The following is a 15,665-nucleotide window of genomic DNA, read 5'->3' on the forward strand; positions in this document are numbered from 1 at the left end:
GATTTAACTACGAAAAGTGTTGGTGTGGCAACAAAGCTGATTTAGATATTGTCTCTGATTCAAGAAAGTGGTGAGAGTGAGAGTGAGAATGTTAGACAAGGAATGTTGAAGAAGGATGGAAGCTTAGTCTTATTTTAGGAGGGAACGAAAACCTCTATGCACAGTGACTTTGAATTCTACACCAAAATATATCAACACACTATCTTAAAGCATGCAGTCAATATCCCAATTTGAAAAGTAATGATAGAAATATTGTAAAGACTTAAAGGGAGGATGAGAAGGGCATAAAAGACCGTAAAAAGTGGAAAAGGACTTCAGACAATATTATACCCATATGTAAAAGTGTCTGGTGCATTTTTTAAAACACAGGTACCTCCAGCATTCGATCAGCCATACATCAGCCATACATAGGGGCTAAATATGTAGTTCACTCTATTAAAAAAGGAAAAGGTTAGGTAGATGATTTAATAGGAAAACGCTGTCGTTTCGATAGTCAACGAGAATAATGTTCCACTTCTTCATCACACTCTGTCAGCAAAACAAGATTACAAACATAATTTATACATAATTCTTCAAATAATTCTGACAATCAGAGCATTACAAAATTCGTCGAAATTTAATTTCGCCAATTAATTATACGCAGAAAAAATGTGAAAGAGAGAGCTGACTTTGGCAAAGAATCACATTTCAGATCCTTTTATAGAAAACCCATTTCGATTCTGGCTATGCGACGATGTCAGTGCTGAGATTTCTGTGTGTGTTGGTCGCGGCGCTGGTCGGAGGCGGAGCTGCGGCGGCGGTGGCTGGGACTGCGCCGTACAGAGTTCACACGCTTTTCTCGGTGGAGTGCCAGAACTACTTCGATTGGCAGACGGTGGGGCTCATGCACAGCTTCCGCAAGGCCGGGCAGCCCGGCCCGATCACCCGGCTGCTGAGCTGCACCGAGCAAGAGAGGAAGAATTATAAGGGCATGGACTTGGCTCCCACCTTTGAGGTCCCTTCCATGAGCTTGCACCCCAAGACTGGTGATTGGTGAGTTTACTTTACTTTCCAAATTGGGCCCTTTTAATTGGAGTTTGAAAAATGCCATCTTGTCTGTGATCATGAGTTTGATTTCTCCACCAGCTTGCAATCTATGTCTATTGTTGTTGTAGTTGTAAGATTTATAGTACTACTATGTATTTATTGCTTAGGTTAGGATTTGGGATTGGATTCTTGATATTGAGAAGTGGGATTTTGTTTCTTTTTATTGCTTCCTGTTTGTGGTGTTTAATAAGTTAGTGGATTTCATTTTTTTGTTGATGGAATCAAGAAATCTGATTTTGTAAGTGTGGGAGTAGCTACAGAGAGAGAGGGGGAGGAAATTTGTAAAAGATTACACTTTTTTTCTGCATTGCGGCTGTTGACTTCTATTACTCGGCTTTAATGGCAGGTATCCGGCGATTAATAAACCAGCTGGTGTTGTCCACTGGCTTAAACATAGCAAAGAAGCAGAAAATGTTGATTGGGTGGTTATATTGGATGCTGATATGGTTGTTCGAGGTCCAATCTTACCATGGGAGCTTGGTGCTGAGAAAGGCAGGCCAGTTGCTGCATATTATGGGTAATTTTGGTTGCTCCTTTTAATAATGAACTTCATGCTTCTCTCTTTTATTAGAGGACATAGTAAGAGTAGCTAGGAACGTGTGAGTTTTGAGAGGTTTGAGTATTACGCATCTGATATCTCGATTTGAATTCTGATTTGATGTAGGAACTAGAGTATATCTATTTTAATCTAAGTCTTCCATGCAACTTCACTGATTCACTCATATTAGTTCATTGTACGTACGTACGAATGTCAAATTTGCACTTAGGAGGGCAATATTTCCCCTCTCTTGGTCATGAGATGTGTTTCGTTAATATTTTTTATAGGTCTCATAGTGTAGCTATTTGCCGTCGGACACAAGTATATCCATAGATCATAAGCGCTAACCTTTGGATTTTCGCCGGTTAAAAATTGAAATATTGATGATGTGAGAGATCCCACAAATCGAAACTTCTATTTGCTGATGAATTTTCAAAATGATGAATAAAGCTTCTTTATTGACTAGATGCCAGATGTGCTGTTATACATATTTGTAGTTGAGTTTCATATTTAGGATTCACATTTATTAAGCTTCGTGTCAAATCAAAAGTTATTTAGTTTATCATTTTGGTAGAAGAGTGAAAAAAATATAGCTTAGTAACGGTATCTCCTTTCTGATTCTTTATAGTTGAAAGAGCTTTCGTACTTAATCAAAAGATCTGCTGTCATTTTGAAATCTGCTGTTACCTTAGATAGTCATATTCTAGTGGTTTATTCATTTTAAACACTAGTACTACCATTCAATTTTAAGAATCGCAAACAGATGAACAAACCCCCCAAAAAAATATCTTCGGAATAAAATTTTCCAGTTTTGTCGTGTAATGTTACATTTGCTGTTATAATATTTATAAAAGAAGCATTTCTTGAGCAGGTACTTGATTGGATGTGACAATATTCTTGCTAAGTTACACACAAAGCATCCTGAACTCTGTGACAAGGTCGGTGGGCTTTTAGCCTTTCACATTGATGATCTTCGAGTTTTTGCACCATTGTGGTTATCGAAGACTGAAGAAGTACGGGCAGATAAAGCTCACTGGTCGACCAACATCACTGGTGATATATTTGGAACAGGGTGGATCAGTGAAATGTATGGATATTCATTCGGTGCTGCAGAGGTAACTTTGGATGCTATATTCCATTGTACCTTTATACATAAATATGAATATAGTTGACTTTATGATTTGCTTTCGTCAGGTGGGACTTCGTCACAAGATAAATGATAACTTGATGATATATCCAGGCTATGTTCCTAGAGAGGGCGTTGAGCCCATCCTTATGCACTACGGCTTAACTTTTAATGTCGGAAATTGGTCATTCAGTAAGTTAGAACATCACGAAGACAGTATTGTGTATGATTGTGGGCGTCTCTTTCCCGAACCCCCTTATCCTAGAGAGGTATGATTGTATTACTCAAAAACCGAACTTTGTATTATGCTTTCTGTTCTGTAAAGTCATCATGTTTCTCTTGCAGGTGAAAGAAATGGAAAGTGATCCAAACAAAAGAAGGGCTCTATTTCTTAGTTTAGAGTGTATAAATACCATTAATGAAGGTTTATTGTTGAACCATGAAAAACACAGCTGTCCAAAGCCGAAGTGGACGAAATATTTGAGTTTCTTAAAGAGCAAAACTTTCGCAGAGATAACACAACCGAAACAACTGACTCCAAAAACCCTTGAAATGATGGAGGATGTTCACGAACAGAAGCAAGACGTTGGTGAGCCGGAAAAGCCTCACCCAAAAATACATACCATTTTCTCTACAGAATGCACCCCTTACTTCGATTGGCAAACTTTGGGGCTTGTCCATAGTTTCAACCAGAGCGGCCAGCCGGGGGGAATCACGAGACTTCTAAGTTGTACAGACGAGGACTTGAAGAAATACAAGGGACGTGATCTAGCTCCCACTCATTATGTCCCGTCCATGAGCCGACATCCATTAACGGGAGACTGGTAATGCCTTCTTTTACTAAATAACCTTGGCACGAAATTATTTTGAGATGTATGGATGAAAAAGGAAATCAACGCGTGTTTTAATGCATAGAATACTCATGCAGGTATCCGGCAATTAATAAACCAGCTGCGGTTCTGCATTGGATTAACCATGTAAAGACCGATGCAGAATACATCGTGATCCTGGATGCTGACATGATAATGAGAGGACCAATCACACCTTGGGAATTCAAGGCTGCCAAAGGCAGACCTGTTTCGACTCCCTATGAGTAAGACATTGTTTCCCTGCTAATTTGTCATGAATTGCTCGACCAACCTTTAGAAGCTTCTTGCGAAACACCTTAATTTTCTACTAGAACGATGGATTACTCGATGTTTACTTGAAATTTGTTGGATACCACAACAGCTACCTCATTGGCTGCGACAATGAGCTTGCGAAGATCCACACGAGCCATCCTAAGCTTTGTGACAAGGTTGGAGGCGTTATCATAATGCACATAACGGATCTAAGAAAATTCGCTCTACGTTGGTTGCACAAAACGGAGGAAGTCAGAGCCGATATGGCCCATTGGCCTAAAAAATTCACCGGCGATATTTATGAAGGTGGTTGGATCAGTGAGATGTATGGTTACTCCTTTGCTGCAGCAGAGGTAATTCGAGAACTTCTTTAATTGTTTAAAGTAGCTTTCTTTTTCGATAATGTTATAAACATGCGTGGTAAATTCCTCGATGCAGATGAATCTACGGCATGTCATAAGCAGGGAAATCCTGATATACCCCGGATACATTCCTGCACCTGGTGTGAACTACAGAGTATTTCACTACGGCTTGGAGTTTAGGGTCGGTAACTGGAGCTTCGACAAAGCTAAATGGAGACATATGGACGTCGCTGACAAATGTTGGGTTACGTTTCCCGACCCTCCAGATCCATCAACCCTCGACCGGTCTAACAAGGATTCGTTGCAGCGTGACTTGCTTAGCATAGAGTGTGCAAAATCCTTGAACGAGGCTCTACGCGGTTATTATAGAAAGAAATGCCTCGATCCCAATTCCTTGCTCCCTCCAACACGAGAAACGCGTCATCCTCCTTCCTTGACGACTCCGACTCAGAAGGCCCCAGATCTTCCCACCCCGGATCATGAGAAGGCCGGTGAAATTACAACCGCGAGGAAGATTGGGAAACTCGATAAAACTGAGGTCACGAGGCAGGATTCGGAGGTGAAGAACGAAACTAACGAGCTGTCTCCGCCAGAAGAGACGAACCAGGCCTTCACATCCATGAGAGTCTGGATAATGTGCTTCTGGGCGTTCTCCATCATTGGTTTCTTGGTAGTGATGTATGTAATGGTCTCGAATCGAAGAGGGCAGAGGAAGCGGGGAAAAGTGTATAAGCCCAAGAGACGAAGCTCGTATACGGGATCATGGGAACGCAATGCTGAAACGTCGTAGCTTCCCTTGGTATATTATGATCTGACTCATTGCTTGCAGAGATGCCAAGTGGAGCAACACACTCGTATCTGAACCGCGGCGCCCGCCTTTCAGCAAAGAAAGACGAGCATCCATGGCTCGCTCGTCTCACCGGTGCTGGGTGTGGTTTTGCTTCCATTTTTTGTAATCGGAGTTTTTGATGAACTTGAAATTAAGTATACTCGGAGTGTAATTCTTAGGGAAAAGATATTTATACAGAATGAATAAAATGTGATTGTGAAACCTTTATTGCTTTCTTTCGAAGGTCTACTTTTCTCTCACAAATATTATACTAAGACTTATTTTTATAAACAACCAATCATTTAAATTTTATATACCAATTAACACTTAAATCTTATACCTGTTTTTATATTATTCACATTACCCTTATGAATAATACGAACATGCATAATTTTATTAAAACAAACAAACCTTACACAATTTAAATAATAAAAAAAAATAAAAAAAAATGCACAATTAAAAAAATAGAAGTGAAAACAGTGGATTATTAACAAATTAAATTACGGAATGGCAGAAGGCATGGGCGACTACTAAACAAAAAAATCATGATAGTAAATAAAATACATACTAATAAATCCTAGACCTTTATTTACCCTTTATAAATTCTGACCACGCACTGAAACAAGTTAAGCCTATTTCACTTTGATGCTGTCCACTCTCATCAAAGTCTTAGATTAAACCAAAAATGTTTGGCGAAAATTAGATATACATTTATTTGGAGTAATACATTTCACTTTTTTTTTTCAACAAATTAACTTGTGTAGAGAAGACCTAAAATTTAATTGGCATGGAGTACTATTGAAAATCATTTTTTCTCATTCGAAAGAAGGTAAAGAGTCAAGGCATCTTGAGAAGAAATCCTTTTTCGATTTTAAGATTTATGTATCGGACCATATCTACAAAATCGAACAATATTCACGAAACTGAATCTTATTTAGTCTATCAAACCGAACATCATAGTAATGGCGATCTTGCAAGATCGGGTAGAAGCAAGACTCCCTTGATTGGGATGCTAGGAATGGAAGAGCATCCGTGAATCCAATCCCATTTCCCTTCACTCCAAACAATAATACCAGAGCCAAGATCCTTATACAAACAAATCATCCCATCAATCCCCACACACTTGACACACCCCCAATTCATCTTCTCCCCCAACAACCTCATCCCCAATTCCACCGGCACCTCCCCCACCGCCCCCCACCGATCCCCGCCGCCCAGCTCCCACACCCGCCCGCCTCCTCCCGACGTCCCCCCCACCACCGCCACCTTCCCCTCCCTCCGCACCAGCGCCGCAAACTCCAGCCTGTCCGCCATCGGCACGCCCACCTCCCTCCACCTGTTCGACGAAATGTCAAACCCCATCACGCTGTACGCCCGCGCCGACGTCATCCAATACAACACGCCGTCGCCGGCGCCGCAGTTAACACTCTCGTTCGGCGTCCACACCGTCAGCCTCACCGCGAACTCCACCGGCATCTCCCCCGCCACCCGCCACTCGCCGGCGCCGGCGGAGTCGTATACCTCCACGGTCGGCTCGTAGGCCCCGCCGGCCTCCGACATCCCTCCGGCCACGTAGATTCGGAAGCTCCGGCGGCCCGGCGGCGCCACCACCCCGACGGCCGGATTGGTCCGGGCGACGCGGAGGGCGGGGAGGGCTCTGAGTTGGGCGGTGAAGGGGTTGCAGATCGCCAGCTGGAGCCGAGTCGCGGAGGCGAGCTTCATGAGGATGAAGCCGCCGATGGCCGCGATCGGCTTCAACGGCGGCAGGCTAGCACCACCCCGATCAAGATCCAGCTGGTGCCAGCTGTCCTCGATCGGGTTGTGGGCGTAGCAGGAAGTGAGGCCCCAGCTGCGGGCCGGCAATGCCAGGAACCACGGCGGGTGGCGGTTCCGCGGAACCGCCAGCTCGGCCGTGGCGCGCCAGCCTCTGCAGGTGGCGCGGGCCCGGGCGAGGGAGTCCGGGGGGAGGTAGGAGAAGATGTTGGCGAGGAGATCATTTGGGAGATTGCTCCACATCTCCTTAAACCAACAACAACAAAGAAGAAGAAGAAGAAGAATGATGGGATTATGCAAATATGTTGTAGTAGAATGAAATCTTGTGAAGTGATGATGAAAGGGGATCAATGATTGTGTGTGTGGGGATGTGTGCTCACATGAACTCTCGAGGGGGCCCACATGGGCAATGGCAAGTTTCTTCGTAGTATTATTATATTGTTGGTTGTGAAAATAGCGGTTGTTGATGGTGAGGAAAGGCCATTTGAAGAAGGTGGGGCTTTCTTTGAAAGTGATGCTGGGTTTGTCTATTTGCCTATGAAGATGATGGCATAGATTCTCTCTTTTGCCACTTGCTGTGGGAATCGGCTGTTTTTGGCAATCAAGCGGTGAAATTATTGTTCTTCATTTTACACCACTTTTTATGATCCACTTTTCTTACACAAAACCCAGATCTAAAAAGAACTAGTTTTAGACGGCTCTATATCACTTATGTCATTTTCTACTTCATCTTCTATTACTACACAAACATGAGTGATCCCCTCGAAACAACTTACTAGCTCTCATTACTTTTTTAAGAAAAATGGATCAAAGTAAATCATAACTTGATGAAAATCTGTGTAAGAGTCGAAAAACTAGTCCAATTTTAGTTATGGGGGCAAATCTATCTCTTCAGAAACAACTGAGTTGAGCCCCAATCCAATTTTAATCATAATATAGATTTCGAATACTTTAGAGGCTGTTTAAGTGTTTTTACTTCAAATATAGAGCTATATTCCGATAATTGATGATTAAATAATTTTTTACTATTACTAAGTAGTTCCGAGTAGAAAATAAAGTTGACATACTAGGAATATTTAGTTAATGCAAAGCACGTGTAAGTTTTAACATCCTTTATAAATTACTTTAATTAGTTTTTAATTGCTACACGTCATATTGAATATACAAATGTTAAATACTACGAGTGGAATTGAATTTTTATTTGAATTTGTTAATAATATGATCATTTTGTTGGCATAGTGTTACTTGTATTAGATGAACTAATTTTGTTGGCAATTAAATACCTAATTACGATAAACCAAGAGAGAAAATAAGTAGGTGATTGATTGATTAGAGCATCATTTTCACCGAATAATTCTTGAATAGGAGTAGTAGTTTTAGTCTTATAGATAAGATAACCGCAACACGCATCTTAAAGGAAGAGAGTTTACTATAACGACGCTTCTTATCTTGACAAGAGCATCCACATTTTTTTAGGTTGATTATAGTGTGTGTTTTCGAGCTTCCATTGGTGCATATCTTCACTATATGTATTCTTATTCAGCATAAATCAAATTTGATCAAGGGGTATCTTTTAAACAAAATGTGAGTTGGCGATGAAAACACTAAAAATTCGATACATTTTTTGAAAAACACTTAAAATTATTACTTCTGTCTATTATTCAAAATCACACTTACTTTTATTCATGAAATTTTCTTTTTCTTCATCTTACTTTATCCATATTTTCTTTTCTTTTTTAAATGATTAAATGAATTTAAATTTAAAAGTCATGCCACGGAAGAAAAGTTCAGTCCTTAACATTGGGAGTCACATATAGTCTGTATATGTGGTTATTTTTCATGGACAAAGTCACACAAAGAAAATAATACTCCCTAGACCTGAAAATAATACTCCCTACGTCCTACAACAGAAGTCATATTTGTTTTGGGCACTAGTTTTAAAAAATGTAAAGAAAAGTTAGTTGAATAAGTTAGTGGAATTAATGTGAGTCTCATTTATATATACTCCCTCCGTCCCATAGAAATATGCTCTTTAGGGTTGACATGAGTTTTAATGCGTAATTTGGTAAAATAAGAGAGAAGGAGGAAAAAGTAGTTAAAATTATGTAGTGGATGGTGGGGCCATAGTTGATAAAGTAAAAGAGAAGGAAAAAAAAGTTATCATAAAATGAATATGGACTATTTCTATGAGACAGATGAAAAAGGAAATATAACCTATTTTTATGGGACGGAGAGAGTATTAGTTTTATAGTAATAAAATATGAGTGGAATGAGTTAGTGGAATGTGTGTGACCTACTTACCATTTATAGTAAAAGTGAAATAAGATTTTTATTGTCGAATAGGCTAAAATATGAATCTTATTATGAGACGGAGAGAAGTAAACTTTTTTTTATTAGAAGCCTCAAATAGTCGAATGCTATTTTTTAGTGTGCATAGAGAATAGCGATAAACTGTGCAAGGTGATCCATGGGCCGAAGATAAATTTTGGCCCGTCTAATATAAATGTTACTACTTGACATTTTAGGCCCAATTATGCTCTATTATTGGTTACATGATTTGGTTACATTGGGCGTCACACACTCTTTGTGAAACAGAATTTACTTATGTGAATACATTTAGCATTAGCAGTGTTATATTGTTAACTATTGTTAACTATAATTAAATAATAGCTATTAGATTCAAATTAAGGGCCTAGATCATTAATCTCTAAATGTCAATATGATCAATGAAAAATGTCAATAAGGTCATAGGATTAATTCCAAAAAATATTAATATGGGTATTAATGTCAATTAACTACATGTCTAGTTATAACTAACTTTTAAAAGAAATCTCAAAACTTTAAATTCATATAACATATATCAAATTAAAGATAATTTCATAAGAATTCCCACGATATCCTACATGCATATGTTCCGACGTCAAAATTTGAAAAAAAAATCGAAATTTTGTTATTTTTTCGTACAAGCAGAAATGTCAACATACTATATAAAATATGTCAATATAATACATATAGAATGTCAATATAAGCAATGAGTTAACATTGTTAAAGCATTGTGTTGACATTCTCAAAGCATTGTGTTGACATTCTCAAAGCATTGTGTTGATATTTTCGAAACACTATATTGATATTTTCATCCAAAACCCTAATTTGGAGTTTTTTTTATCTTTTTTTATTTTATTAATAAAAATGAAAATTACACGTGACAAATTGTAGACCACACGTTTTTTAAAATCCTATGATATTAAATTAGTTGTAGTTAGCAATTAAATGATGAGTTAGCAATTGATCACTCCCCTGTTATAAATTGGTATGAAATGAGGATTGCATAAGGGATTTCCTGAATCAACTATGACAGGAGAGTTGATTCAGGAAATCCCTTATGCAATCCTCATTTCATACCAATTTATGACAGGGGAGTAATCTATGACAGGAGAGTGATCACTCCACACGTATGAAATGAGGATTGCATAAGGGATTTAATTACTCATATAATTGTGAAAAGTTCAACTATAGGGTACTCCGAATAGTAAGGAACTATAAAAAAAAAGTTAGGCTTTACAATTTTCTGTTACCTTGAATTATTACATGACGTTCTCATAAAAATTAAATGGGCAAAAATCATATCTAATTTCACCTCCCTTTTATGTTTTTTCATAATTATTGTCCAAGTCCCACTTTTCAGGTCAGTTACTTAAGATAGGAAAACTACCGTGGATTCATAAATCTTTCAAGATTAAAATAATCAATAATTTAAAGATGGGGGTTCTGAATTTGACGTTGTGGCTCAGGTTTTGATTTGGGCTACAACACTTCTGTTTCATTTTATGTCATTAAAAAATTTTAGAACAATCTTGACCTTATAAATTGTTGTTTTACCATTTGAGAACCCCTTCCTAATCCAAAAAAAAAACCCCCTTCCTAATCAAGATGGGAATTGGTGGAATCGTGACTTTATTATGAACTAATTCTAGACAAATAGAAAATATCATACTGCCATTTGTCACTCTTGATGATAATGTAGTAACAAATTTTATTGTTCTTATAATGATTAATAGGGCATTGGAAAAAAAATTGTGATGTTAAACTGTTTAATTTACTTTTAGCAAAATGGTGCATAATAAAATGATGCATTAATAGCTTAGTACATGATGACTGCAGTTCAAATGGTATCTACATTATTGATGAAGTTGTTAAGCTTCTTGTTTGATGTCTTGTGTTAAACCACGATTATCGCTAAGGTTATTGCGTTCTTGTTGATGCAACGGGTGTGAGGAAGCTTCTCGCGTGTTGCAAGCCCAACCGTGTTCTAGACGTCTCAAGGACCGGTTTAAAGCCAAATGTATTAAGTGTATTGCTTCTCTGTTTTTTTGGCAGAATATGCATAGCAGCATATGATATTTTTTTTGTAGTAGAGAGTTATATGAAATGAGAAATTTCCTCAAATTGTGAAATACTTCAAAGATTAGGACATTTTTTTTTGTCTGTGTCCAAACAAAGAGCATGCTAAGTTTTTGGGATCCCTAAATATCTTGTCAGATTTTCTTTGGATTCTTGAATTTTAATCACAAGTTGGGCCAAGATTTTATGTAATGTGCATTGCCTCTCAAATAAGCCAGAGATAATTTGGACAACAGCAATGGACAGTGGACAATGACATTTGCCATAAAGTCTTCCTACTTATTCCTATTCTTAGCTTAAAAATAAATTTTCAAAATTTAATAAGAATTCTATAATTAAGACAGTCAATTTTATTTCATAAATAATAAGCAGCAAATAATAGTAGGTATGATAAGGACATGATTATTTTAGAATAAAGTTCATAAGAGATTCCAACTATTATGACATGTCTGGTCCATACACTACTTACCATTCTTGCAAATTTCAGCAGAAATTACTCTCTTTCTCTCTCTTATCACTGCTAGGTTTAATTAATCTCTATGAACTATACAAAAATTCTTGTACAACAAATTTAAAATGGGGGGACACAGCTTTCATTTCAAGATTTGAAATTCCAACTTTTTAAGGTCCTTTGCCATTCACCATGCTGTTGAGAGAAAACTTCACAAAAATAAACCAAGGAATTTGTTTTGTAGCATTTGGATCAAAATGAGTGATTAAAAAATAATTTCTGTAACATGTGGGAAATAATTTCTTGATTGAAGACATACATGGTGAAGATCTTTTCCACATGATCATTGATGAGTAGTGGTTTGTACTTTTTTGTGATAGGACCCCTCTAAACTTGGAACTATTTTTCTCTAATGCCTTTCTTCAACCCCACATATATTTCATTTTCATTTTTGTATAAGTTATTTCAGCAATTCTTGAAAAAAAACTTAGTTTTCCTTTAGAAGTATATTTGAAAAAGAATAAAAAAATCTCTTGTTTTCTTACAAGCTGGGATTAAGAATGATCTCCCAGCTTTGGTTTTTCAGATTTGCAAGCTGATTGGTGTGTGAATCAGTGTACAAAACAACCTTATTTCTCCAAGATTCCTTAAATTCCTGTGGGATTCTTGCAGAATATTCCATCAGTTCAGACAGCAATGAATCAGTAAAACAGGCAGCCTCAAATTCAGCACAAGTGTTGGTTGGATCACAGTTTCAAGGATGTCATTGTGTTTCCAACCATTCCATTATGCATCAAAGATAAAATGTTGTGTGAGAAAACACACAAGAAGCCACAGCCAAGGCAGGAAGAATAATCCATCACTAGTGAAAGTTGCAAGTGCTGAGACCACCTCAACTTCCTTCCTCCACAAGCAGTCATCTGATGCACTCATTGGCCCGGGCAATGGCATCGGTATAATTGGAGGCGTGTCGATTGATTCCACCTTGAGTTTCGCAAAAAGGTTGAAAAACTTGCTGTTGGAGGAGGAAGGCAGTAGCCCTCCTTTCATATTATGTTCTGATCCATCTCTCAGCAAGGAGCTTTCATCCCTTGACAGAAGCTCATCTCCCTTCTCCTCTGCCAAACCGGAAGCCGATTGCAGCACCATCGTGGAGAATCTGAGGCAGAAACAAGCTTTTCTTGACAGGTCCGGAGTGTGCTGTGTGGTGATGCCCTGCCATATCTCACATTCTTGGCATGATGAGATTAAAGAGGGGTGTTCGGTTCCATTCCTCCACGTTGGTGAGTGCGTGGCCAACGAGCTCAAGCAAGCCCAGTTGAAGCCACTTGAGTCTGGAAGCCCTCTTCGTATTGGAGTTCTTGCAACTAATCCAAGTCTGCTGCCTACAATCTATCAGGAGAAACTCGAAAACAAGGTAGTTAGTGATGAAGTACTAATAAAACACATGTATGTTCAAATGAAACTTGTCTGTTTTCTTAAGTGATTGTGTGAGTAATGCAGGGCTTTGAGGTTGTGCTGCTGGATAAGGCCACAGTGGAGCATACCGTGATCCCTGCAGTCGAAGCGTTAAACAGAAAAGACTTCGAAGGCGCACAGAATTTGTTCAAAATTGCTCTACAAGTTCTGTTGATGAAAGCTGTGAACAGAGTCATCCTTGCTTCAGATCATCTTGAGCAGCTCTTGCCACCAGAGGATCCCTTGTGGACTAAATGCATAGATCCGATGGATGCTTTAGCGCGCTCGTCTCTCAAGTATGCTCGGTCACCAGAGACGGGTATATAGAGATACCATTCTTCTTGCCTAAAGGCACACATATATATATAGGATATATACATATATACACCTCTACACAAGCCATATTAGAATGTTGATCAATGCTTGATTCCAACATTGATTCTTGGACTTGATTCATTTGATATATTATTATGATAAAGTATTATTTGATGCTGGATTTTGTTAGTATCTATTCCAACCACAATGTGTAAATCTCCAAACATATGTTTAAACTCTGCAAAATGTGTGCATTCATCCCATTGCAAAATGTTATCAGAATTACATGAGCTACTACAAAAAACTGAAAGCAAAAGGCATCTTGATTAAGACATGGCTGCAACAAACATTTTGCTTCAAGCATCTGGATTGACAAATGGGGTTTTCCTATCTTTTCCATGGCACATTAACAAGGGATATGTGCATGCCTGAATCTATCTCCCAACTGCACTCAATGAGACATGGATATCGTATCGTGCCCGACTCCCACCCAATCAGCATAGACTTCACTGATCTTTTCAATGTCCCACTTCATGATATTGACTCCGCCTTCCTCCTTAGCAGTCTCGATTCCCATCTTACACGATCCTGCAAAGGTGGGTAGTGAATCAGGCATCGACCTGGAATCACCTCCCCTTACCAGCTCTGCATAGTAACCAGGCAGTTGAAGTTCTGTCCATCAAAGTAATCTGTGTTAGCATATGCGGCCATTCAACTTTAAGTAAAGGAAATGATTACATAAGATATACAACTCTCATATATATTCTACGACAATATCTAGTTCATTCAAAGATTACTCGACTAGAAGCATTTGCAGCACTGCAGATGAAAAGTTCATAAGAGGTAAGTAGGAAAACTTATTAGCACCGTTTGTAAGTAAAAGATCAAGCTACATGTTCATCAATGTACTTTCTTCTTTCATTCCTAGATGCCGGGAAACTCATCACTAGCACCGAAGAACAAGAAAGAGCCGAAGATGCAGTGGAAGACAAAATCCACCAGCATCAATTTGCTACCACAATTATAATGAGGTACAAGCAACAAAACCTCAACTGAAACAATATGCTGATTCTAAAACACAAGTAAGGTAAGCAAACCTTTCCCCAAAATAACTTCCCACAGCAAACTTTCATAACTTCATCACTCTTTGAAACAAAATCTGATACAAGAGTGAGTTCATACAATCACTACATGTCACATTTTCAAACAAGTAGTATCCACAAAAGAAGCAACTAAAGCCTAAGTAGTTTCCACTCTTGATTTATTCAACAACACATCACACACACAAAATGCAACAGAATAGAACAAAAAACATCACATAACTGAGAGCAATTCATCTAGAACACAACAACAAAGAACTGATTAAACAAACCACCTTCTTTCCCATGAGCATAGGTACACTTCTCCCCATAAGGGCAGCTGCCAAACCTCTCCAACCACCTGGCACAAAGCTTCGTCTTATAATAATGCCATCCGCCACTCAAACTTCTGCACTCAATCGAATCTCCTCCGCCTCTACCGCTCACTCTGTTCAAGCCACCCTCATCTCTCCCAACACCCTGATAAGGATGATACCTTCCACCAGAAAAGAAACGCCTTCTCTCACTAAACGGCTCCGCCATCGCCACACCTTGTTCCAACCCTCTGATTTCACGCAGATTGTGAGCAAAATGGCAGTTTTCGCCGTAGTAACACTTGCCCATTTGGAACAGATTGCACATTTCTGATTTGTAAGGAATCGAGAGCTTTGACCTGTTTACTGTGAGGGGAGTTCTCGGCCTCGGTCTCTTGAAGCCATGATCTGAAAAGGGCTGTTGGTGGTGGTTAGGGTTTCGTGGCTGGGGACGATGATCATACGCAATTTTGCCGCCAAAATTAACTGGCCCCGAAATTTGACTATCGCCGTCGCGATTCATGTTAACGCTGAAAACTAAGCTTGATTCAGATTGAGAGTGAAATGTGGTTCAGAAATGGGAAAATGGAAAACATTTTAGAGAGAGAGAAAAACCCTTTTTTGGAAGGTGGTATGTACGTACGATCATGCACAGAGACGATGAATAGTGCTTCTCTCTCTTAAATATTGTTTTTTATTGAATTTAAATTCATAAATGTTCAATAATAAAATACTTGGATTTTTTTTTTTTTGGTATTATTTGATCTGTCACGTTCTAGTAGTCGGGCCGGAACGCGTCACGCTGCAGAGCG

General features: G+C 38.8%; 4 protein-coding genes across 5 annotated transcripts; 2 read left to right on the top strand and 2 right to left on the bottom strand.

The window, feature by feature from the left end:
• Window positions 1–555: 555 nt before the first annotated feature.
• Window positions 556–5,290, top strand: LOC125205311 (peptidyl serine alpha-galactosyltransferase-like). Its single transcript, XM_048104158.2, has 8 exons — window positions 556–1,032; window positions 1,433–1,603; window positions 2,496–2,739; window positions 2,819–3,019; window positions 3,096–3,574; window positions 3,679–3,843; window positions 3,981–4,224; window positions 4,310–5,290. The coding sequence occupies exons 1-8, from the start codon at window positions 734–736 to the stop codon at window positions 5,021–5,023; spliced, it is 2,517 nt and encodes an 838-aa protein (XP_047960115.2). The 5' UTR covers window positions 556–733; the 3' UTR covers window positions 5,024–5,290.
• A 619-nt stretch (window positions 5,291–5,909) lies between these two features.
• On the bottom strand, window positions 5,910–7,463 carry LOC125204017 (F-box/kelch-repeat protein At5g43190-like). Its single transcript, XM_048102553.2, has one exon. It carries the CDS (start codon window positions 7,076–7,078, stop codon window positions 6,017–6,019), a length of 1,062 nt encoding a protein of 353 aa, XP_047958510.2. The 5' UTR covers window positions 7,079–7,463; the 3' UTR covers window positions 5,910–6,016.
• Window positions 7,464–12,144: 4,681 nt separating this feature from the next.
• On the top strand, window positions 12,145–13,634 carry LOC125204704 (aspartate-glutamate racemase family). Its single transcript, XM_048103416.2, has 2 exons — window positions 12,145–13,104; window positions 13,191–13,634. Exons 1-2 carry the CDS (start codon window positions 12,448–12,450, stop codon window positions 13,470–13,472), a joined length of 939 nt encoding a protein of 312 aa, XP_047959373.2. The 5' UTR covers window positions 12,145–12,447; the 3' UTR covers window positions 13,473–13,634.
• Window positions 13,635–13,690: 56 nt separating this feature from the next.
• LOC125204706 (zinc finger CCCH domain-containing protein 28-like) lies at window positions 13,691–15,618 on the bottom strand. Of its 2 annotated transcripts, XM_048103421.2 has the most exons (3): window positions 15,213–15,618; window positions 14,836–15,104; window positions 13,691–14,132 (listed from the first exon to the last, which is right to left on the bottom strand). In XM_048103421.2, the coding sequence occupies exons 1-3, from the start codon at window positions 15,374–15,376 to the stop codon at window positions 13,912–13,914; spliced, it is 654 nt and encodes a 217-aa protein (XP_047959378.2). In that variant the 5' UTR covers window positions 15,377–15,618; the 3' UTR covers window positions 13,691–13,911. The 2 variants fall into 2 exon arrangements, with proteins under 2 accessions (XP_047959378.2, XP_047959376.2); XM_048103419.2 differs by having other exon boundaries at window positions 14,836–15,618.
• Between the last annotated feature and the right edge of the window lie 47 nt (window positions 15,619–15,665).

This window comes from Salvia hispanica, chromosome 6, assembly GCF_029641045.1.
Source record: "Salvia hispanica isolate PSC_SH4W2 chromosome 6, Shi_PSC_v1, whole genome shotgun sequence".
NCBI classification, from domain to species: domain Eukaryota; kingdom Viridiplantae; phylum Streptophyta; class Magnoliopsida; order Lamiales; family Lamiaceae; genus Salvia; species Salvia hispanica.